Genomic DNA, 21,920 nt, shown 5'->3' with positions numbered 1-21,920 from the left:
AAAATTTATGCGTGCACATTGGCAAGTTTTGCTGCCTTGATGCAGTGAACCGCAATTAAGTACACTTTAACGGCCTTCCAGACCTCAGTAATCCCAGTGTAACGTTGTGCGGCCCTTTGAGTCACGCTGGGCTGGCTAGGAAATCCCGCAGATATGTCCCACATTTTGATTTGGTGCTGTCACGCAGCGGAATATGTTAATGTCCACCTGCACATGCATGGAGCAGACGCCTGAGGGCATCTGGCAGCTGTGGGCTGATGAACGACTCTCGACACCGAAGCCATTCCAGCAAGACAAAATGCGCCTTTCTGCACCTTACTTCCTACCGATGGCCAAGACTGCTACCAGCGGTGATAGGAGCCTCCTATCCCCATACAACGAACATAGTACGGACTAGAGGGGAGAGCTATTGATGGCCCCGTTGGACCTCTGGCAATTTTTAAGTATATTCTTTTTGAGGGCGAGGGCCAAAGCTCAGCAGGTACTATCTGTAATAAGCAATTGATTGAGGCAAAACACCATGAAAGTAATCTTACTAGCATCTTATTAGAGTTGCTGAAGAGGCTTCCCCGTGAGCGACGGCTCCTGACTGCTGTCGCAACCTCTGCGCATTGCCAAAAAATTGCCTGAAACACATATTTGAGGTGCTTTAGAGTGAGAAATTGATCAGAATTGTTGCCTGGGCTCGTATGTCCCTTGTCTCTCTGTAGAGGCTGCGTCTCCCCTGCTGCCGGCATGTGGAACACTATTGCCACTACTAGCTGAAGCGGTTCCCTTGCCCTTTCAAAGCTTTCCTGGGCCTTACCTGAGGTGCATTAAGTTGTGTTTGGGGACCTGTGCAGCCTCTATAGACAGCCTAGCACCATGTCATTGAGCTTTTCCTGAGAGATGGAATCCCTTTCCAAGCCTGTCTTTAGCTAACAGAATTGCTCTAAGCATGCATTCCGAAATGCTTTAGGGTGTATGGAAGAGGACTTCAAAAATTCTTCTTACGAATTAACTAGTCTTGGGGGCAGAAGCAAATAGAGCGGCACTGGATTGTACTGCATGGGCACCCTTTAGCCTACTCATCAGGTAATGCGTTTTCATTAATCACGCATTCATGAAAATATATGAAGAGGGACATCAGTAACCATATGCACACACAACACTGCATAAATGCAAGAATATGCGGCATTTCATGAATCTACACGTACCCGCAATGGTGCATTGATACACACATGCATCCATACATAAAGAAAAGCTGTTTGTGTAAGTAAGCATGTGTAGACACGCTCTTCTGTTTCTGCAGCGCATCGAACGTTCATGAGCAATGAAGCACATTCTGAATACATTGGAGCACTTGTGTGCATCTTGTACAATGAAGCCTTGGTAGATGCATGCTTTCACGCGTTGACTTCGGCGCGCAACTGCTGATGCAGTGCATCTGCGCCTCACACGTGCTTTCTCACGTTGGCAGGGCAGAAACCTTCAGGCAGTTGCTGTTCCAAGTAAGAGGACAGGCTTTCAGAAGCCCGCCTCGTTGCTAGTTTCCGCTGAGGCCAGCATGTTGGCCTACTGCGTGTCCGCCTTGTCCACTCTGGTATTGTGTCTCGGTACAGCTGTCAAGCACTCGCTGTGCGGTGAAGGTTAGAAGAGGCAGATTTGCCTGCTGCTGCAGTCTGGCGAAAGCTTCATTGAGCAAACCTATACCAAAGGCCACCACGAGGAAAACCTGGCACTGGCTATCTCTATTCATACCTTGTACCTACTCTGCCCTGAAAATTCACACTGTCACCGCCATATATGCGCTCTCCGTGTCTCCGGCTGGAATGAAACCCTCTGAAGTCTACCTGTTTAGATTTATCCTTTACGGGTTAGACCTTAGCCGGTGAGCCGTGTGATTTGTCTGTCACTCGGCTGTGCAGCCGTTTGTGAACAAGAAAAAGCTGAAAAGAAAATGGCTGTGCAGTACCAAATGAAACGGATTAGAGCATCGGCAAATAAGGCAGGGAGGCAATAGTTGCTGTATCACACTTCCTTTCCTTCAAATTCCTTCCCTGCACAGTCTGCCACGGCTACAGCGTAGGTCTCTTGTACTGCTCCTAAATTTCGGCTCTTGTAGAGTGTCAGGGCATGAGGTGCTGCATTCTAAAAAGAGGCAGTTTGGCTCCCCTTGGGCTTGCCTTGAAAACTTTTTGCACACTTTTCATGTTAAAGCTGAATTTAGTTCGATTAAAAATAATATTCGGCGTGGGCGGAACAGAGATTTCGGGGCCTAAACCCGTCAAGGGTCCCATAGCTTCCCTTACTGTGAAACCCTCGTTGAATCCAGGCCCCTTTACTGGCCCCTCCATTCGACAGGATGTGTAAGACTGTATCTGTATATTAAATTTATGGCTTACTAACCCCTTCCAGCTCTGGCTGCCCCTAGAGAGTGTCTGTCTTCTCTTTGGCTGCAAGGGATCTTGTAACGCGCGCATTTGGCAGAGCCAGCACACATGGTATTTTAAGATTCAGTCGGAGGATACTGCTGCAGGAGAATGGCCTTTCTCTTCCTGAAGCTTTCAGGAGACTCGGAGATGGAAGGCATTTCTGGGCGGAAAGAAGCGGAGGCCCCACTCTGGGAAATGTTGCCTTCTTCCTGTTCCCCCAAGCTTCGTTTGCTGCTGTCCTCACCTTCTGGCTGGGGCTGCTGCCTCTGGGAAGCCAGACGCCGCTGCAGGCGCAAAGTGTGCCGTATGAGGCCCCGCACAGCCATAGACAGAGCCTTTACCATCCTTCGCAGCCTTTCGTTCTCCATACGAAGGCTCTCACTCTCTGGATTCTGTTGGTTTCCCGTGTCTGCTTCTCCAGAAACCTGGTGCAGGCCATTGCCCTGCGGCTCGGTGCTGCTGCTGCCTGGTACAGCTTCTTGGCTAGCTGCGCCCTGCTGTTTCAGACGCAGCACGATCACCCGCTGCTTGAGCGCCGGTAGAATGGCCCTTAGAATTCTGGCGACGCGCTGCCTTCTTTCGTTCAATTCTCCTGCTTGGTTGCTTTCTTCTGCATTTGGTGCATCTGCACGGGCAGAGAGAGCAGCTGCCGTAGCGCCAGTGGCCAGTTGTGCTTGCTGCCTGGTGAAAGGCATTTTTATCTTCCTGCTGCCCGCTATCCCAGCGGCCTTGTTCACTTCCATCTGCACGTTGTTGAACCGCAGGTGGGCATTGAACCCGTTAATTCGGAGGTCACCTCGTGTACTCGAAACTTCATGGCCCGCCTTCAAGAGCCGTGCGCCCTTAGCCTTGACAGTGATGTTCCCTAATTTGTCTCGCGGTGCTGGAGAGGGCCATTCGGAAGCTCCCAGGGGCACACCCCTGAGTCCAGGGAAGGCGGGCGTTGCGCTGCAGGCGCAGACAGACGCCAGGAGGAGGAGGAAGCCGCAGCATGAGACTCTGTGGGAGCTTCGCTGTGTCATTGTAAAGCCCTTGATTTATTGCCGCCTTTTTTTAAGCCTAATGAGATTGGAGACCTGAGGTTGGGTCAAGAAGCTGAGAGACACGCAGCTAGCGGCAGGCCAGGCCTCGAGGCAGCACGCACGAGTAGAGACTGGGAAGCGACGCGCTCCTGGAGAAGGGCTTGTGGAAGTAATTGGTTTAAATAAAAGTAAAAAAGTAATTTTTAAGCTCAACTGAGAAAGAAGAAATGCGGGAGGAACGCCAGCAGCAGGAAGGCACGAAGCGTTGAGCTGCGGTTGCCTGTGGCGCCTCGACCCCAAACCGGCCGCTCTTCTGCCCCCGTTGCTGCTGTGCTGCTGTTGCTGCTCTTGTGGTTGCCGATGCGGCTGCGGTGTTTATGTCCTACACACCCCTGAAATATTTCTTGTGTGTGTACTCTGAAATGTGCGCAGCCCTAGGAACAGCTTTTAAAGGACCATTTCAGGCCTCGGTGGCCCCGGTGTGTCTCGAGGCCGAAGACAGCGATGGAGACCGGCAGCCTTCGCAATCTCTAGTTGCCTTTCTAATTTGTTCCTCCAATCTTGTCGGCTCTATTGAAAAAACATAGTTGAATTTCCTGATTGCGGGAATCCCGAGTCGCAAACGGCCAGGAAATGGCCCAGGCCCCGAACGCCTCTGTCTTCGCGGTGTCCCCAAATCCCTCTTTGAGGTGCCCAATGAGCGCCCCTTCATGCGGCATACATAGAAATAGACTCTGCAATCAAAATACCTGCAGCATGCTAGCTGCACTTGTATCGGCTGAACAGCGTAAAAAAAGTAATGAAAACGTCTGCCCCCACTGCAGTGTACCACTGCTGTTCGTCTTGTTCCCCATATGGCCCCTAAATACTGCTAAAGATGGCTAAGTTCTTGACGCTGTGCAGAAAAGGCAGCCGTTTCTGCTGCTACGAAGCCGTCCAAGACAAGAGGGGCACAAGCCAGTATCTGTAGAGAATGAGTCCTCAGCTCCTAGCCCAATGAGACAATTCCGCATCACGAATTTCAGGTGCAAGTGGCAACCAACCAATAGACGAGCTTGACACTAAGACCGCGTAAATACATTGGTGGCTTCACCAGGGGATTCTCGATCCCGAAGCCACTCAAACACAGGCCAGAGCTCCCAAGACGCCCTCGCTCCTCAGTCTTGCACCGAATTGCCTGACTAGCCTCTTCCTCTATCAGCTGTAGGGGCCATCCCGGCCGTCAAGCCAAATGTGACGGTCGCTTGCTGCAGCTTAAAGCTGCGACAAAAATTAATACACTAGAACGACGGGGTAAGCAAAACATCCCCAGAAGCCCCGCGGTTCGAATTGCTGTTTCCTTTGGGGTTGGTCTCGCTTCCACCTAACCGCCCTATGAGTCCCCATTAGTGCAAACTCCTTAGTGCAAAATCCAGTTGCGTTTCTGCCCCTGCTCCTGCTGCTTTGGTTCCCTGAACCTGCTGCTGCACTCTTAAATTCAAAATGCTGGAAAGTCCGTGTTGGCAGTGCGTGAGGGATTCTTCTTACAAGCTAATGCAGGATGAGCGAGATGAAGTGCGAGTGGTTAAGAACTGCCTTTGGATACACAAGCAGGCTGAAGCAGCTCTGCACCTGCCAGCAGACGAGGAGTAACTAGGTTCTATGTATGGAGACAATTCCGGTTGCTTGCTTCTGCTTCTTTCTCTTCCCTATAACACGTTATATTCAAAGAGGTCGAGCAAGCAGCAGCAATGTTATGGTCACTGCAGCAAAATTCAGCTCCAACTCCCACTTCTTGGCTTCCCCTAAAGCCTAAATGGGTTCCTCGGAGTACTTTGGGCATTCTTATAACCGTGATTGAAAAAGACAACAGGATGGGCGCGAGCAAAAGCAGCACGGCATGAGACAGCTGGAGACTATAACGTAAGTGGCCCTTCAATTCACTTGACATGAGGTCCTTACGCTATGCATACGGCTCCCCCGGCCAACTCTGGCTATCTTGGTATGGAAGCCACAAAAAGAAGAGCTGTCTTGTCTAGCCCTCCAAGCCCCACCACTGGTGGGGCCCAAAGGGGCCTTTCTGGGCCTTTACATACTCTACACGTCATACGTCGTACGCAGAAGCCACTGCCTGACAGCTGTCTCTAATTCAAGTTTCACAATCTATCTGCGCGAGCAGAACGATCAGAGGGCCACTCTGGCATTTCTCGTGCATTTCTGTGCAGTGCCCTCCTTGCCACTGGCGTATTTTCTCCAATTCTCCAATTTCAATTGACTTTTTTCATCTCCTGGCCTTCCGCATTCTCAGGAGTGCGCTTCTTCCTGTAGAGCCAGCGCTGATACAACATGATTATGAATACCACGTCGTCACGGAAGACGCTCATCCTAAGAACAGACACATACACACGCGTGCTCAGGCGCCTATGCACTTGCGTGCATCTAAACATCCATGTAAAAATATATATATATATATATGCGTATGCGTGTGATATTAGTAAGTCTTTCTGTATAGTGCATACACACATTTTCTTTCCGGCACGGACAAGCAGCTGGATATGCACATGATCGTGCAAGCGTCTATACACATGCCTCTATCTACATGTGCGTGCGTCAACTCTGTATGTGCTTCAGTTTAAGCAGTTCGCAATAGTTCGAGCGTTCCGTGCGTTTCCAAATGTAAAGAGCTATTTTCTCACCTGTGCATCTTCGGCATGCGAATAACATAAGCTGCGACATCATCTACAAAGGTGTTCACAAACTGGCAGCAGAGGACGCGCCAAGGCATGTACTCAACGGATTTTAAATAATAGTTGCGAAACAACTGAGGGGTCATTGCCACAAAGCCCAGACCGTAGCAGCAAACTGCTGCGCTTGTTATGAACCATGACCACCTGAGCCAGCACCGCGCGACACACATACACAGGCAAACACAAACACATGCTGGTGCATTAGCTGCGGTTTAGTTGTATACACTGTGCAATGTACAATTTTCCACAAAGCATTATGCAAATGGAAATGTACACAAACAAGATCTTGAGCACGCGCTAGAGAAGCACACATCCACATACATGGGAAGATGTACAGGCAACGCGACAGACGAAAGGCAGAGATACCCGTAAGGACAGGCGGCCAAACTAATGCCGGTAGAGTGACAGATAAAAGAGAAAACTAGAGAACAAACAAGGCTCAATGGCCATCCGCATACATGGGAAGATGTGCAGGCAACGCGACAAACCAAAGGCAGAGATACCCGTAAGGACAGGCAGCCACACTAATGCCGGTAGATACTCACCAGCCCTTTTGAGGAACGTACACCAACTGGTAGCCACCCACTCCAAGGATGAGAGGAACCACAAAGAAGTAAAACAAATTCCTGCGCAGCCAATACAGAATATCGCCGGCTTCATCGCTGAAAAGCTGTCGCTGAAAAGCTGTCGTTCACAGCTTACGAGCTGGAATATGAGACAGACTGGGACAGAGGCAGCCCTGTTTGATTCTCTGCACATGCAGCCCCAGACAGCGAGACCAGGGTAGTGCGCCTACCGCATGCATTTGGCTTCGAAAGCCTCAGCGCCCTGCCGTGTCTTGTCATCAAGAATTGGAGTTTGGGGCCCTCCTGCTTGTGTGTCTTTGGTGGCATCAGCCGCCCCCTTCTTCCTAATAACTACGAACGGATACTGCAGCTGCACAGACACCCGAACCTGCAGGGAACAACACGGACACAAGCAAACTGGGGAGAAAAATGAAAAACTAAAGACCCCAGTAATTCCGGTCGCACCTATCCAAAAAAGCAAAACAATATGTGCCAGCTCAATACTGCAACCTGTGCCACAACAGCAGCTGTAGCATGCTGCAGCTGTCGCAGCTCGAGCAGTAGCGGCAACTGGTCTTCTGCGTATCGTAGAGCCTCATTGAACCAAGTAGAACGAATGCGGGCCCCACAAACTCACGAATTTGAGCATTTTCCAAAGGTTGAGGAGGATATGGAGACAAACGAAAAAGAGGGGAAGGCGAGATTCGTTCTCGTGAAGGTAAAGAGCCACCACCACTTCTGTCAGCACCTCGTACGCCAAAGTTCGTAGCTAAAATCAGACCGCAGGAAGCGCAGGCGCCCAACTACAATTAAGGACAAATAGCTGCTTCAATGTGTTGATATTTCAGTCTGTATCACGTAGAGTCACAGAGCTTCCTGAATTCTCTTTCGCAGGGATTCGTGAGAACTGGTATATTTATGTCTGCATGAATATCATATACACGCGAAGTACCACGCAGATTTGCGTTTCAAGATTATGCATTCTGTACTTAATAGGAAGCTGCATTCAGAACAGCGAATACATTTATGAACAGTGCACTGCATTTGTGTGTGTCCAAATGCCTCCATGGCTACCTGCCGCTTCTCAATACATGAGTGGACTTCTGTGCACATATTACACGACTTGCAACTTGTGCATGCATAGGTACTAACCGAAAAGTATCCACTGGGGTCTCTTTGCTTTCTCCAGAAGGAGAAATCCGCCTGCAGGGCCATGAGCTCCAGGAAGCAGTGGGCGAGGGAGAAGAAGAAAATGAAAACGAGAATGGCAAATGAATTTTTTTTTGCTGCTGCTGCAGCTGTCATCTTGAGCGAGTTCATGTCGTAGGCATCCAGGCCCAACTTGTCCTCCAGCAGCGCGAAGCTGCTAGCCAGCATCTGCTGCAAGAACCAGTAGGCGAAGCCTGCAGCAGCAGTTCCACAGGACACAGTTGCAGACACAGACGTGTGCATACGCATATGCATATGAAAGTGAAGTCGGAAACAAACAGAGCAGGGACACACAAACAGCGCACATACGCGCATTTGCATATGCACGCGGAAACGGGCATTTGCAGTATGCACATGAACACGTATACACACACCCATGAATGCATTGACGCACTTGAACAAGACTGGCCCGATACTGTTAAATACGCAGGAGATATACTCATGTCCCATATACACGAGCTAGCTGGGTGACTCTGCACAAGATAGCCATTACGCCCACTGTTCTCCATCGGTTTGAATTTGTGGCAAACAGAGAAAAAAAGGAGCATGCAGAAAGGAGCGTGTATCACAAGTTCTCATAATTCTGCATCCGCTTACATGTATACATACGCGGATGGTTGTGTTACAATTAGGCAGTTCTTCTGCGTACTTTTACACAAGTCGCGACAAAGTATTCATCATCTATATGTCTCCATATACACGCAGTACACACGTGCAAAGGGGTTTCTCATAAATATATATACATATATATAGATATGCGCGTGTATGTGGCCAACTGCAGGACATCCACTCAAAAGTGCATGCATTTATGTCCATGCTGCTGGGCTCACCCACTGGCTGGTACATGATGTTGACTTGGAGAGGCTTTTGGGGGTCAGTCTCTTCTTCTGCATCTGGCTGCAACGAATCCAATGGAGACGATTCTAGGGGACGGTGCTCGTCTTGGGGCGAAATGTCGGCACTCACGTAGGGAGGCAAAATGTAGGTCTGATAGCACGATGAATAGGAAGGTAAAGCAGCAAACACACAGCAGCGAGAAAGAAAGAATCTGAGGTAGAAAGAACGAAAAAACCGACTTCTACACGCGAAATAAAATAAGCATGAGATGAACATGAAGCAAACATGGCAAAATTAGGGGACACGGGAGGTCTAGAAACCAAACAAAAAAGCAGAACCAAACAGAATTTCGAAGATGGGGAACGGAAGCACCGACTTGCACACGAAAAAAAGGATAAACCTGTGACAAATATGGAACGAAAATGGCACAAATAGGACACAATAACAGCCTAGAAACCAAACAAAAGAGCAGATCGAAACATAACTCTGCCGGTGAAGCAACAGCAATCTAGAAACGCATGCAACTGTGCAAGCATACATGCACCCCAAAGCCGCAAACAAGGCATGGTCCCACGCGCATCCGCACCCTACCTTTGCATCGAGATCAACAAAGGGCCAGTTGGCGCCCAGCTTCTTCTGCAGGGTCGGCAGGTGAAGCGGCCGATTCTCCACCACAGGCCCAATCTGCGCAGGACGTGGGTAGCGGCAACAGCAGCAGCAGTTTTTTAGAAGTACGCTGCGACTCCTGCTGGCAAATATACAAGGGAGCCTTCCTACCCTGTCGCCCTGGCCCTCTGTGTTCTTAGTCCTAACGGCACTTAGAAAGAGAAATAGAACTAGTAGACACATGTCTGAAGTGTATGTACACCGCCTCACCATCACGAATTCGGGAATGCACTGAAGTGCTGGGCCCGGAACCTGCAGCCCCTGAAGCTTCTCCTCTAGAGCGCGACCTGTGGGGTCTTTGAGTAGGTACCTCTTAATTACTTTGTGCTTTTCTGTAAAGAGAACAGAAAGTCAGTGGAAGCAAAATGCTACGAAGCGCTCCCCCGAGCCGTGGAAGCCCTGTGATTTAGGGTTGCGTTTCTCAGGTTTAAAACGTAGACTAGCCTCACCGGGCACCATGTGCGTTGTGAGGCGGCGGACTTGATGTATGGGCAACTCATTGCCTTCTTCATCCGAAACATACACGTGAAGGTAGAGGGTCCGGTTTCCGTGTCTGAAGCAAAATACTTATGCTTTAGGGTTTACGCATTAGGGTTTGCTAGACAGAAAGGCACATCTAAACAGGCCACAGCAGGAAAGCAGAAGTGTAACGTGACAGGAAGCGAAACAGCAGTAGGGCAGGAACAAGAAAGAGGGCCAAAGAAAGGCAAACTCTGCATAGAAGAAGACCACCAGGGGCCAGGGAAGAAAAAGCAGTGAGAGGCGGAGAGGGAAAAACCACAAATGGGCAGAAACGATAAAAACAGATGCATGCACTAGGGCAGGAGCCATGAGACAGGAAGACTAATTGGGCAAGAACAAACTGGGTAACAAACACATGTCGACCAAAAAAACGGGCCGTAATGGATCGGAAAGGCAATACGCATCTGAGGACAAGGCGGAGGCTTGTGCATGCAAGATACAACAGAGTCAGCAAAGAGCAAGAAGACCAGAGGGCCGGAGGCTAGAGGAAAGCGGAAGCAGAACAGGGACAGTCAAAAGAGAACAGGAAAGGTAAATAGACGGCAAGCGAAATAGCGCACAACGAACAGATGAAGGCGGTCGTGACAATGCCATGCAAGGCTGAAACAGGAAAACTGTGAAGGGATGAAATAAAAGACAAGAGGTAAGAGGCGCAGTACGGCGGCAGCGAAAAAGTACAGGAAAATGGGGCTGCAGGCCGATAAATGGAGACAAGGGGGCTCAGGGAGGATATAAGTGGCAAAAAGACACGAGCCTGGAAAGAATAAAGAATCGCCCTAAGGAGCCAGTGGCTGCAAATGAGCAGGTGACCTGTAATTGGGAGGAACCGTGGCGGTGAGCGTAGCGACGTTTCCGGCGGAGACGTCGAGGTAATTCCTCCAGGCCTTCCACAAACGGCCTGCCCTCTTGAAATATTTCCAAAATGTTTCCCCCAGAGCCTCTTGTTTGGGCTCTGCCTCCCAAGGGGCTGCCGCCCCACTGGCCCGCTGCTGCGTCCCAGCCTCGGCCGCAGCCCCAGCCGCGGCCTGAGCCCCAGCCTCAGCCTCATCAGCTGCAGTCTCGTCTTCGTCTTCTTCAAACGCGTACGGCTTCAGTCGCGCAGAGCCCGCCAAGCTGAACTCCTCCGGCAGCGTCTTCTTCTCCTGCAGCGACCACACGAGGTGCTGCCGCAGCCGCTCCAGCGGCGGCAGCGCTGGGTACGGCGAAAGTACAATGTCGTAGGTAAGCAGCGAGCCCGCCTGGGCCAAACCGCACACACAGAGCCACACGCAGCAGCAGCAGCTTGATGCTGTTGCAGCAGGCGCAAGAAACTGGCCAACGAAACCCGGGGCCAATCCCACCCACAACAAATAGACGATGGACGGTACGCATAGGCAGTGGCTCTGGCAACAGCTCTGCCTTTCTGCAACGAACTTCAAACTGAGTTCTCAGCACCCGCCAAGGTGGACTTCAGCTTCAGGCTCCCAGTCTTCCTGTATCTGCTGCCGTTCCAGCTAATTTGTACTCACGTCTATTTTGTTGACGAGAACATCGGGGATCTGCTGCAGATCAGACTTCGCCAGACCCTCCAGAGATCGCGAGACCCTGCCCTCCGCCACAGGCGCCGAAGTGGCTCTGTACAAGTCCCAGGCGGTGTAGACGCAATAGGCCGCGAAGGCCGCGAGCGCTGCGTTGCCTCTCCAGCCCATTTCTGTCGGTGTCGAGGGACTGCGGCAGACGCTCACAAAAACCAGCAGCCGTTGTGGAAACGGGCAGAGGTAACGAGACGAAGGGAGGAAGCAGTGCGAGGAAGGGGGGGAACGCTGCAGCAATAACAGAGGCCGAAGCCGCTAGCAGGAGCAGCAGGGCTGTGGGAGAGCAAGGGAGTTTGAAAAACAGCCCATGAGAAGCAGATGTGGAAGCCAGAGGCGGACAACCAGTTGGAATGGGGGGTTCCTCAACCACGCCGAATCGGCAAACCCGAGACAGAAGAAGCAGAATATGGAAATAGACAAGCTTACACAGTGAAAGAAAAATATATATCTATGCTAATAGCAGCAAATAAAGCCAGCTAGCGGTGCACCTGGTAAGACAAATATGCCGCGTAGTGGGAAACACGCAGGCAAAGAGCCTCACTGGAGCACAGCAACACAACAGCAACGCTTTTCTAAATCCTTGGCCTCCTAATTGAGATGTGCATTTGTTTCAGCAACGGTCATTCATTATCTTTCATTCTACTCCTGGAAACAGCAGCGGCTCTTCCAAACAGCCAAAGACACCCAGCAGTCTCAAGCCCCTACACGGTCTCATAAGGCCCTCCGCTGCCGACAAGCCCCAAACGTCCGACGCTATTGCGGTTTACACCTAGCAGTTTAGAGTTAACAATTTCGGATTTAATGTTCAGCTGAGGCTCCTTCTCTGAAGAATGCCTCTACGGTGCAGTAGTTTGAGGCCTCACATCGGCCCCCAGATTTGCCTTCTGCGTTCTTGTGTGCTTCGGCCCTAATCAACCAGCTGCTCAACTTTGAATGCAGAGAAAACAAATACAATTGCAAAAGTGCACACCAATGCACAATAGAAGAAATTCAATCGCGGGCTCTACTTGCGAAATGGTGGCGGCTCCTCTCTGCTGCGGTATCTGTACCCCACAAACCCTAGACTGCACAGCCCCTTCACAAAGTGCTTCTGAAGAAGCTCCACCGAACAGATACAAGGACGGCTGCAGCAACGCCTACAGTGACATTTGTTAAATACTGCAATCTTTATCGCCCTGCTGCATTTTCGGGCCTCTCCTTTTGGCACCGGCTTTCAGCACCCACGAACACAAACGAGTTATTGACTTGGTAAAAGTGGTGATTATCGAGTAAAACGAGTGAACAGGAAGGAGGGAAGTAAGGGGCAGCGAGAGGCCAACAACAGATATCCAACAACAACAGACTTATTGGAGGGAACAAGTTTCTCTGCCTTATCGAGTCACCTTAGATTCCTAACCCCGGTACAACAAAATCACTCGAATTCTATTAGAAATCCAAGGCAGAATGAGCCCCCAAAAAAAAGCAAACCAGGAAGCAGAGGAGTGCCGGATTCAGCTAAGTCTTAGCGAGTTGAAAGCTACTTGGCTGGCTGCAGAGGCTTCGGGAGGCAACGATCAACAGACTCAGTGGTAAAGAAGAAACAACAGTATCTATTGCCCAAGCACTAGGCTGGCAACTGAAACCTTTCGTGAGCCTAAGTGCAAATGGCCGCTTGGTAAGTAGACTGTCACTTTCTGTGTATGATCGCTGTTAGGATTATTGAGGTAGGTCCGTACATCCACGCACTGCGTTTTTTCCGCTGAGATTTCATCTGAGGGAACAGGTGTTTTATTCACTGCAAGCCCCCGCTTGCCTCCCCATTCCGTACGGACCACCAGGGGAATCAGGATGCCATTGCAAAAGAAGGTGCTTTACTGAACAAAATTGACAACTATTTCCTTTTTCACAAGTTGCTGAGCTTTACAGAACCGCACTAAAGCCTAAGGGACGGAAGCCGCATGTGCTGCCATTCCTGCTGGTGGTCCATAAGCCTGGCAAACAGGCAGCAGCAGCAGGAAGGCTGATTGCTGCTGCAGTCAGGGTGGCTACCAGGCGCAGGTGGCTGTAGCTAACTGCGCGCACAGCAAAGTGGCCCTTGGCGGCGGGTAGCTATTGCTAAATACAGCTGGACGCTAGCTAGCTAGCTGTCGCTGGGCACAGAGCCGATCATGGTCATGTTTGGCATAGATGTGCTATTGAAGCAAGCGCGTGATGCGACATCCTCTAGTTGTAAAAGCGTGCTGCTGCAAGCAAGCCAGCAGCAGTTCGCCACCCGCCGCTTTTTGAGAGACAGCACAGCACAAATTTGAGGAGATACGAGACTCAGGCCAAGGCAGAAGCCGAACTGTGGTGGGTAGGTAGATCAGTTCGTTGTCTGCCCATTATTTGCTTATTACTGTGACCAGGTGGGTCTAGCCACTTTTGGAAGCGCCTAGTACTCTGCAGGCGCACGAGGACATAGAGCACAGAGGCCAAAGAAAGGCTCAATTGTTCGAAGCAGATCCAGATTTCGTTTTAATCCAAAAGTTAAAAGTCTACAATTTAAACTAGGGAAAAATATAGAGGCAAGTAGTCGTTCTGTCGCCACGCTGCTGCCTGCAGTGGCTGCGCAGCCGGTCACTGCCCGCACTTCAGTTTTTTCGTTGCCGCCTCTGCATGCAGAGCGTTTACTACTTCGTTTCAATTAAGTACGTTATTTTGAGTCAATAATTTATTTTGGGATCACGGAAACATTACTTTCCTCCCCAGACGGACGTGATTGCTCCTGTGCATGCGGCCGACGCATGTGCCACTGGTCCATCAGAGGAAACGGCCCATTAGGAGCAGCTTCAGTGACAGAAGACAATTTAAATGTAATTTACTTTGCTGTACGCTGAAAGTGAACTTTTGAAGGCTTTGTAATCGTGGGCGGAACCACCAAACAGCACTGGCGGATGGCCCTCAGTAGCCGGCGTCTGTAGAGCATGAGCTGGCCACCGGCGGAGCGATGCGGAGGCCAGAGACGTGAAATGCCCAGTTTTCTCTTCACTAATACTGGTCTCATGAGTATCTTCAGCTCCTAGGCCCTCACTACTGCGGATTGGCACACAAGCAGCAGCGGCATGGGCAGCTGTCAGTCTGCTTTGTTGTGCTGTAAGAAGCTGTATCCACGTACGCCATCGTAGCAGGCGTGGGGCCTCACAGGGCGGTGGATAAAGCGCAGCAACCAGGTCTCGGCCTAGTTTCCCGGCAGCAGCTGCGCCATGGCAGTGCTAGGTGCCGATGAGGAGCGGCAGTTATTTGCTGCAGACGCCGTCAAGGCTATCATGAACTGGTCAGTAGCCTCTGTGAGCTTCTTCATTTTGGCAAGCTGGAATGGTCGTCCCCCGCTGAAGCAGCAATGCCACACTGCCCATGAGCCAACAGGCCCACAGGCCCCTGTCATTTCTACTTCGCATTTATTTCAATTAGTTAATTTCTTCGCGTTACTGTCTCTTTACTGTCGCTGCTGCAGGCCTCCGGGGTACTCTGTGGACGTTGCAGATTGGGTGACGGAGACCAAAGAGGCCTTTGCGCGCCCCGTTGTCCACTTTTCAGGCGAATACATTTCTGTGCCTTCTGCAGCTCGGGAGGCGCAGCAGGGCTGCTACAGCGGAAGGGAGCTGCAGCGAACAGCGTGGGCCCCTGCAGCAGCGAGGTGGGGCCCCGGGAGCCCTGGGCTGTTCACTGAGGCCCTTGTGCGCTCTACGGACCCCACATGTGCTTCTGGGCGTGACGTAGTGCCCGGGCACTGCACCCAGGCAGCAGGAGGCCAAAGCCTTTCCCAGCAGCAGCAGCAGCTGCGGCAATGGCAGCAGCAGCAGCAGCAGCAGTTTCGGGCTCTGCCGAGTAACAGGGAGGAGCTCAGCGCCACGGCAGCAACAACAGCCACTTGGCGGCGCCGACAGCCGCGGCCAAAACGAGCTACGGCTGAGCCCGGTGCAGAGCAAGACTGCCGGAGTGAGATCAGAATCTTTTAGTGTGTGCCCTTTTGATTTTTCAACCTAAATGGATGTTTTTCTATCAATTTGTCGGGTGAAGAGCTGCAGCGGGGCTTCCTACAAATCCCCACACGCCTGCAGGGTTTACATAGAAAACAGGCCTCCTAGCACGTGCTGTACCTGCAAAGGAGCGGCAGAGCTAGGGGTTGCTGCTGCGGTGCGTTTGGCCTGCAGGCAATTCGCCAGCCAGCCGCCGCGGGCACTCCACGGAAGCCTCCGCGGGCTGTGGGCCCCGGCGGCCAGGCAAGTCCAACTGGGGGGGGATCCCAGTGACAGGGCCAGGGCCCCGGCCGGCGCTGCGGCTGCGGAGAAGCCAGTCACAGCTTTGCGAAAATGGCTGGACAGGGCAAGTAGAGGCAGAGGGTGCAGCACTTGGGGAGAGAAGCAGTGGGCAGCAAGCGGGGGGCGCGAGCGCGGGCCAGGCGCCGTCTGCTGCTGTCGTGACTTCCTGCCAGCAGCTGCTGCAGCGACAAAAAGTAGTGCTGCAGCAGCAGTACAAGCAGATGAGCCAGCTCAATCAGCAGCTGCAGGAACTCGAGCAAGCGCTCAGTGCTCTGCAGATGCAAGGCAGTGCGGACAACCCACAGCGACACGCGCCTCGGCAGCCGCCGCTGCAGCAGCAGCAGCAGCAGCAGCAGCAGGCTGTAGCACAATGCCAGTCAGGCTCAGAATTAGCCCTGTCGGACCTGCAGCCTTTTGAGTATGAAGCTGAGGACGGCTCCATCTGCTGGAGCCTTGACCCCCGCGACTACAGGTGGGTGAGAGTACTCGCTATGCGCCCGGGCATGAGGAAAGCCCGGAAAACCAACGCATACAGTTCCAAACCATAGAGAGAGCTGGAGCTAATTGCGTTAGACGTTTCTCAGCAGGGTGCTGCGAATGGAGGCAGCAGCTCCATACAATGTGGCGCCCACAGCGCATTGAGTCCTCAGCTGATGGAAATGCGCATTTGCTTTATTGTATCAATATAATATATGTACTGACATACATATAGCACCAGCTTCTTTCTTTGTAATATAGTGCAATCTTCGATTCTGTCCTCTGTGCAGGCGCATGCCTGCTGACGCCTTAAGTTGGATCCCGCCAGCTGGCATTCCGTCCCGGTATTCGGGCCGTTAGAACAGGGCCAGCAGCTTGCCTTTTTGAGGAAAGCTTGTCGTGCAGAATTGCGGCGTGGAAATTGTTGCTGGTTTCGAACCAGGGCGTTCATTTGCAGCTGCAGCCGGAAGCTGACAAGAGGCTCAGACGGTGCGTCGAGAGCTAATTTGTATTTGGCTACAAAAGTAGATGCCTGGGACGCATCGCCAAAGTTAACACCAATAGTTGCATCGCAGCTCACTGTATTTTGGCGGGCTGGTGCGAAGTCTGCAGTCGAGAAGGTCAGTGCAGCTAAAAGTGGAAACGGTTCGAAGTGAAACATTGAGTTTAGGCGTTTTTGCTCGAACTAGTGCTTGGCGGGAAATTTGAAGCGAAACTAATGCTATAGAAAGAGTCAATTCGGTGTTTGTTTAAATGCAAACTTTAACACAATGGGGAGGCTGGAAGTCTGAGCTGCGCCGGTGCCACACGGGGTGGCCGTTCTTCGTGAGCTGGGGTCAGGCGCCATCTGGCTGCCACCCCTGCGCGGCGCCACAAGGCAAATTGCTCTGGAATAAGCTCATGATATATTTAAGCTCCCCTTTTGGTATTGAAGGAGACGTGCTAGACCAATACAGATTTGAAGCTGCTCGTGAGGACGACCTCATGGCTGTCAGACCTGGGGAGTCGGAACTGGCATGGTCTTGCGATGAATAAAAACTCGCCGGACCAGGCCAAGGAAGAAACAGCAAAATACACGGAACATTAACGTTTAATCTGCGGGTCTAATATTCAAATCTGGGATTTGTATTAGGATCGTAGGGCATTATCGATTATCCACCCGGGGCTGCCAGCGGCAGTCACTCACCCGCCATCGGCCTCCCCGCACTGGTGTTGTTGCTCTTACTACGGGGAGAGGCCGAAATTTGAGATACATTTGAGGCTTTCTTTGTTTAATTAGCTTTTTTATCCCCTCTCTACATCTGAAACTGTACAAGGGGAGCCGTCGATGAGCTTCTGCGAGAGCGCGGGGTGAGTAAGCTGGGGCTCGTGGGCTCTCGAGCGTGCCTTCGCGCTGGACAGCTTGACGTTGAAGTCTTCCTTCTTTGCCAAATTTCATTCTTAATGCAGCTTTTAAATTTGAGCTCAGCTCACACGCTCGCGCCCTTGACTCCCCCAACGCAGCTCTTGCCACCAACCTAGCGTCACTCAACACCAACACCCTACGGGACCTCCGGCGCTGCGCAGCTCCTAGGGCATACCCAGCGGGCAGGACCCCGCCGCGACCTTTCCTTTCTTTATTTAACTAAGCCATGCAGCTTCGAGGCCCGGCTGTCTCTGGTAGGCTCAGCTCTAGAGGGTCTCCGTACGGAGCTACAGGGTCGCAGCCTTTCCCAGCCTCCTGCCTTCGTCGCCAGCTCCAGCTGCCGGTCGTCTCTCATGGAGCAGTTGCTGCCTCTGTCCACTATTGAGACTCCAGTGAGTTCCTCCAGGCTGCCTCAGGCTTCCCTTTTCAGAGAGGCGCCGGCTGCAGTGCCCCCTTTGGCGCGCAGCCGCAGCAGCAGCACAGCTAGCAGCAGCCGCACGAGGCGCCGCAGGGGCAGCCACAGTAGCTATATCCCCAGAAAGGGTACTGAGCGTTGCTTAAGAAGCGACTTAGCCTTAGAGAGAGGCTCCCCGCCCTACTAACAAGCAGCTATACTTATTTATATGAGCCATGATATTTCCCCCACCTTGAGCCTTTTGTATGCACTCCAGGTCACTGTGAAGCTACACGTGTTGACCCCCAGCACCCCCAAGGCGGCAGAAGTTTCTGCGCCAGCTAAGAGCCCCACAGGGGGCCCGCAACTGGAGCAGCTGGAGCACTGCGCCAAAGAGCCCTCGAGAAAGCGCCAGAGGCATGCAGCAGGGGAAACATGTGCCCATAGGCCCCAAAGGCCTCGGGGAGTGGCTCGCTGCGAAGGAACTGGCAGAAGGAAGTCCCTTCAGGGGGCACCTGAGCGCCTTGCGGGTGCAGCTGCTGCTGCTGCCCCGCCGGCAGCCGCAGCAGCAACTCCCCCCACTCCCACAGCAGCAGCAGCAGCAGCAGCAGAAGCTCTTGAACATCACCAGCCGGAAGCTGCTGAAGCAGAAAGCGAAGAAAACGTGCAGCCAGAAGACTCTGTCTCAGGCTCTGAGCACCTCAGCGCGGCCGCTGGAGATTCTGCTGCCCTAGAAAATGGCCGCAGCAGAAATGGCCGCAGCAGCGGTGCTGCTTCCCCCACGGACTCCCCTGCTATATCTTTGCAGCTCGATGTAGGCGTTTGGACTGCCCTGAGTTTGGCTGTAAAGTGTAGAGTTCAGGAAGCTCCTTTTGTGTACCTTGACGACCCTTTGTAACTTTCTGCGTCTTCCCTGCTGCTGCTGTTGCTGCTGTTGCTGCTGCTGCAGAGTGGCTGCCAAGGCCAGCACTACGCAGTGCCTCTCTCCAGCCTCAGGCGCGCTCTCTTCCTTTGCCTCCGAGACTTGCGCTCGGCAAACGGAGGGAACTCTCCAGCTGCCCCTGGGGGCGCGGGGGCCTCAGGAGGGGCCCCCGGGATCTCAGGAGGGGCCCCCGGGGCCTTAGGAGGGGCCCCCGGGGCCTTAGGAGGGGCCGCCGGGGCCTCTGGAGGGGCCCCCGGGGCCTCCGGGGCCTCAGGAGGGGCTCCCGGGGCCCCGGGCGAGGCTGCAGCCCCAGCTGCGCCGGCGTCAGCGCCAGTTCGTTTTTCCAGCCATGTTCTGAATGTCATAGAGGCAAACGATGCTGCTGATTTGTCTCCTTATGTGGAGATCTTCTCCGTTTGTCTGAACTTGGGAGTTTCGCCGCGGTGTCTCTCTCCAGAGGCGCAGCAGCTGATGGTGGACTGCCTTGCTGCACTCGATGCTGCTGGCTACAGCGTACACGCCCGCCGCATCTTCTCCGAGTACCACAGAGTCCTCAAGACTCTGAGGCGCAGGGATCTGCTGCTGGCTCCGCTGTGGGGCGGCAGCGGTAGCAGCAGCAGCAAAGGAGCTTGCGCGTCTTCTTTGTCTCAGGCGCTCGCAAAGTTGGGGCCAGAGGACGCCAGGTTGGCGGACTTGTGGGTGGCGGCATACTTGGATGACCCAGCGAGAGAGGGCGGCCCACTGGGGAGGCCCAGCAGCAGCAGCAGCAGTAGCAGTTTCAGCACGGGCAGACCGCACGAGTACTTGCTCCACTGCAAGGGCATCATCTTAATGCAGCTGCGCTCGCTGCGCCGGCTGGCTCCGGTCTGGGCCTGTAAGTTTTCGCCTTTGAGGCACCTGTAGCTGCACTTGCTGCTGCTGGCCCTTGCTGCTGCTGCCTGTGTAGTTTAGGGCTTCTCCCCGTCCTTTAGTTCTGCATTTTGATGGCATTGGTGTTTGCTGAAAGGGCTTCTTGAGGTGGTGGTCTCGCGTGGCTGCTGCTGCCTGAGCAGTGGTGCATGCGGCGCTGCGCTGCTGCTGCTGCAGCGCGAGACCGGGCCTACCAGTACCATCTGGAGGCAGTCTTGAGGGCGCAGAGGCCGACAGAGCTGATGCCCTACTTGGCCGTTTTGTCTTCACTAGAGGCGGACCCCGAGGGCAGATATCCAGTCTCTGCAGCTTCTCTTCTTGTGAGTGCTCTTTTCGCTAAGTCCCCATAGCTGCTGCTGCCACTTCTGCTGCTGCTTCTGTCTCTGTTTTTAAAGCTCCCCCCTCGTGCTGCTGCTGCAGTTTCGCCGTGGCGGCTTGCCGCCTTTCGTTGTTTCCTTTTGTGTCAGTTTCTTTGCATGCATTGGAGGCAGTGTTAGCTGCTTCTTGTCTCCGTTTGCTTCGGTCTCCACCTGTTCTGCTGCTGCTTCTGAGCCCCTGTCTCCCGCCTCTACCTCTGCATGGCTGTCAGCTGCTGTGGATGGCTGCTGTGGGTGTTGTCTCCAGGAGTGTCTCCGCGAGCTGCACATCCCGCAGCGCATGGACCTGCAGGAGGGCCTGACGGGGCCCCTGCCGGTGACGCAGGGGGAGCTGCTGCAGTGCCTGGCTGCTGCCCACAGCCGCCGCACTGCGGAGCAGGCGGGGGGGGGCCCCCTGGGGCCCACAGGCCGCAAGTATGCAGCTCGGGCTGTTTCCTCTTTGCCCACGTTGTCCACGCGGGGCCAGAGACACAAGCTGGTGTCGGCGCAGCTGGAGGCGGAGATCACTTTGAATCTGCAGCGCGTGGCTTCGAGGGCCTCCGAGGGTCTCTTCTCTTCTGCTGCAGACCCGCGGGAACGGCTCGCGGAGGCCGTGGGAGACCCCTCGCTGCTCTATGCTGGCGAGCTGCTGGAGGTGGCGGAGGGGGACAACGGCAGTCCCCAGACTGCAGCGCAGCAGTGCGCCTTCATCGAGCTGCAGCGCCTGAGCCAGTACTGGGCGGAGGGCATGTTCCCGGATGCCTGTGGCGACGAAGGCACAGCAGCAGCAGCAGCAGCAGCCCACCCCACAGGCCTTTCTTCTCCGCCCAGCCCCCCCCACTCCGTGGTCTCAGCCCCGGGGAGGGCCCCCGCGCCCTGCAGACTCACCCGGACGCGCAGCACCCCCTGCCCCTTCCCCGCTGCCGCTGAGGCCCCCAGCGGCCCCGACCCGCTGCAGCCCCTCTTCACCCCTCCTCTGGGGGGCAAAGCTGGAGAGGCCTGCACAAAGCAGACTGGCTAGCGGCTGTCTTCTCTGAGTCTGGCGCCGCCCGGCAGCGGGCCTTTGCCGGGGGGCGTTTCTTAAGGCCACGAGCAAAATATGCCCGCCAAGTGCTCTCAGTTTATTCTGAGGCTTCTGCCGCCTACTGCTCTTCAGCCAAACAGCCCTGGCAGGGCTGGAGTTTCGGGAGGCCAGCCTGGGGGCTGGCCGGGGGCTCGGGGGCCCCCTGGGGGGCCCCCGAGGAATAACGCCACGGGGGACTGTCGGTGTCCAGCGACAAGGGTGGCCTGCGCATTACCGCCCGTCAACAAGGTGCTCCTTATCTTACAGCGAGACGGGCAGAGGAAGATCTTGGGGGAAAGAGTGAGCCTTGTCTCTGTCCGAAGCCACTTGAAGAGTTACGAGCTTTTCCAGAACTCAAGGGCGCCGCTGTGGGGAGCGCTTAGTTCGGTGTACCAATAGGGCCCTCTAGGGCCCCCCAAGTTAGCCTTTGGGAAGCCCTTTTAGGCAGGCCTACTGCGAGGCTCTGCCGACAGTTTTCAGTGAACTCCTCTCCGTGGGCCCCCCGTTAGTTCTTCTGCAGGCGCTGAGGCTGCCGCTGTGGATCTTTGTAAGGGTCTTTCTGGAAAGACTGGCTGCTG

The 21,920-nt window shown here is 53.6% G+C and overlaps 5 protein-coding genes across 5 annotated transcripts in view; 3 read left to right on the top strand and 2 right to left on the bottom strand.

Annotated features, from left to right (window-relative positions):
- Window positions 1-2,488: 2,488 nt before the first annotated feature.
- On the bottom strand, window positions 2,489-3,436 carry ETH_00026460 (uncharacterized protein; the record flags this gene model as incomplete). The annotated part of the gene is made up of 1 exon (XM_013373713.1): window positions 2,489-3,436. The coding sequence occupies one exon, from the start codon at window positions 3,434-3,436 to the stop codon at window positions 2,489-2,491; it is 948 nt and encodes a 315-aa protein (XP_013229167.1).
- A 2,246-nt stretch (window positions 3,437-5,682) lies between these two features.
- Window positions 5,683-11,650, bottom strand: ETH_00026455 (Cleft lip and palate transmembrane protein 1, putative; the record flags this gene model as incomplete). Its single annotated transcript, XM_013373712.1, has 12 exons — window positions 5,683-5,800; window positions 6,112-6,306; window positions 6,708-6,788; window positions 6,959-7,116; window positions 7,366-7,497; window positions 7,881-8,131; window positions 8,768-8,924; window positions 9,366-9,458; window positions 9,651-9,772; window positions 9,890-9,993; window positions 10,773-11,200; window positions 11,471-11,650. The coding sequence occupies 12 exons, from the start codon at window positions 11,648-11,650 to the stop codon at window positions 5,683-5,685; spliced, it is 2,019 nt and encodes a 672-aa protein (XP_013229166.1).
- A 3,107-nt stretch (window positions 11,651-14,757) lies between these two features.
- On the top strand, window positions 14,758-16,653 carry ETH_00026450 (uncharacterized protein; the record flags this gene model as incomplete). The annotated part of the gene is made up of 4 exons (XM_013373711.1): window positions 14,758-14,828; window positions 15,009-15,493; window positions 15,709-16,288; window positions 16,584-16,653. The coding sequence occupies 4 exons, from the start codon at window positions 14,758-14,760 to the stop codon at window positions 16,651-16,653; spliced, it is 1,206 nt and encodes a 401-aa protein (XP_013229165.1).
- A 1,668-nt stretch (window positions 16,654-18,321) lies between these two features.
- On the top strand, window positions 18,322-21,300 carry ETH_00026445 (uncharacterized protein; the record flags this gene model as incomplete). Its single annotated transcript, XM_013373710.1, has 4 exons — window positions 18,322-18,906; window positions 19,042-19,888; window positions 20,101-20,243; window positions 20,548-21,300. The coding sequence occupies 4 exons, from the start codon at window positions 18,322-18,324 to the stop codon at window positions 21,298-21,300; spliced, it is 2,328 nt and encodes a 775-aa protein (XP_013229164.1).
- Window positions 21,301-21,378: 78 nt separating this feature from the next.
- Window positions 21,379-21,920, top strand: part of ETH_00026440 (uncharacterized protein) — a gene marked incomplete at both ends in the record, with an annotated part of 1,531 nt that continues 989 nt past the window's right edge. The window contains one exon of the mRNA XM_013373709.1: window positions 21,379-21,642. Within this exon, the coding sequence (XP_013229163.1) occupies window positions 21,379-21,642 (264 nt within the window). The remainder of the gene's footprint in view (window positions 21,643-21,920) is intronic.

This window comes from Eimeria tenella, genomic scaffold, assembly GCF_000499545.2.
Source record: "Eimeria tenella Houghton genomic scaffold, Eth_scaff17, whole genome shotgun sequence".
Taxonomy (NCBI): Eukaryota; Apicomplexa; class Conoidasida; order Eucoccidiorida; family Eimeriidae; genus Eimeria; species Eimeria tenella.
The sequence above is the reverse complement of the archived record's forward strand: the minus strand, read 5'-3'. Positions and strand labels throughout refer to the sequence as shown.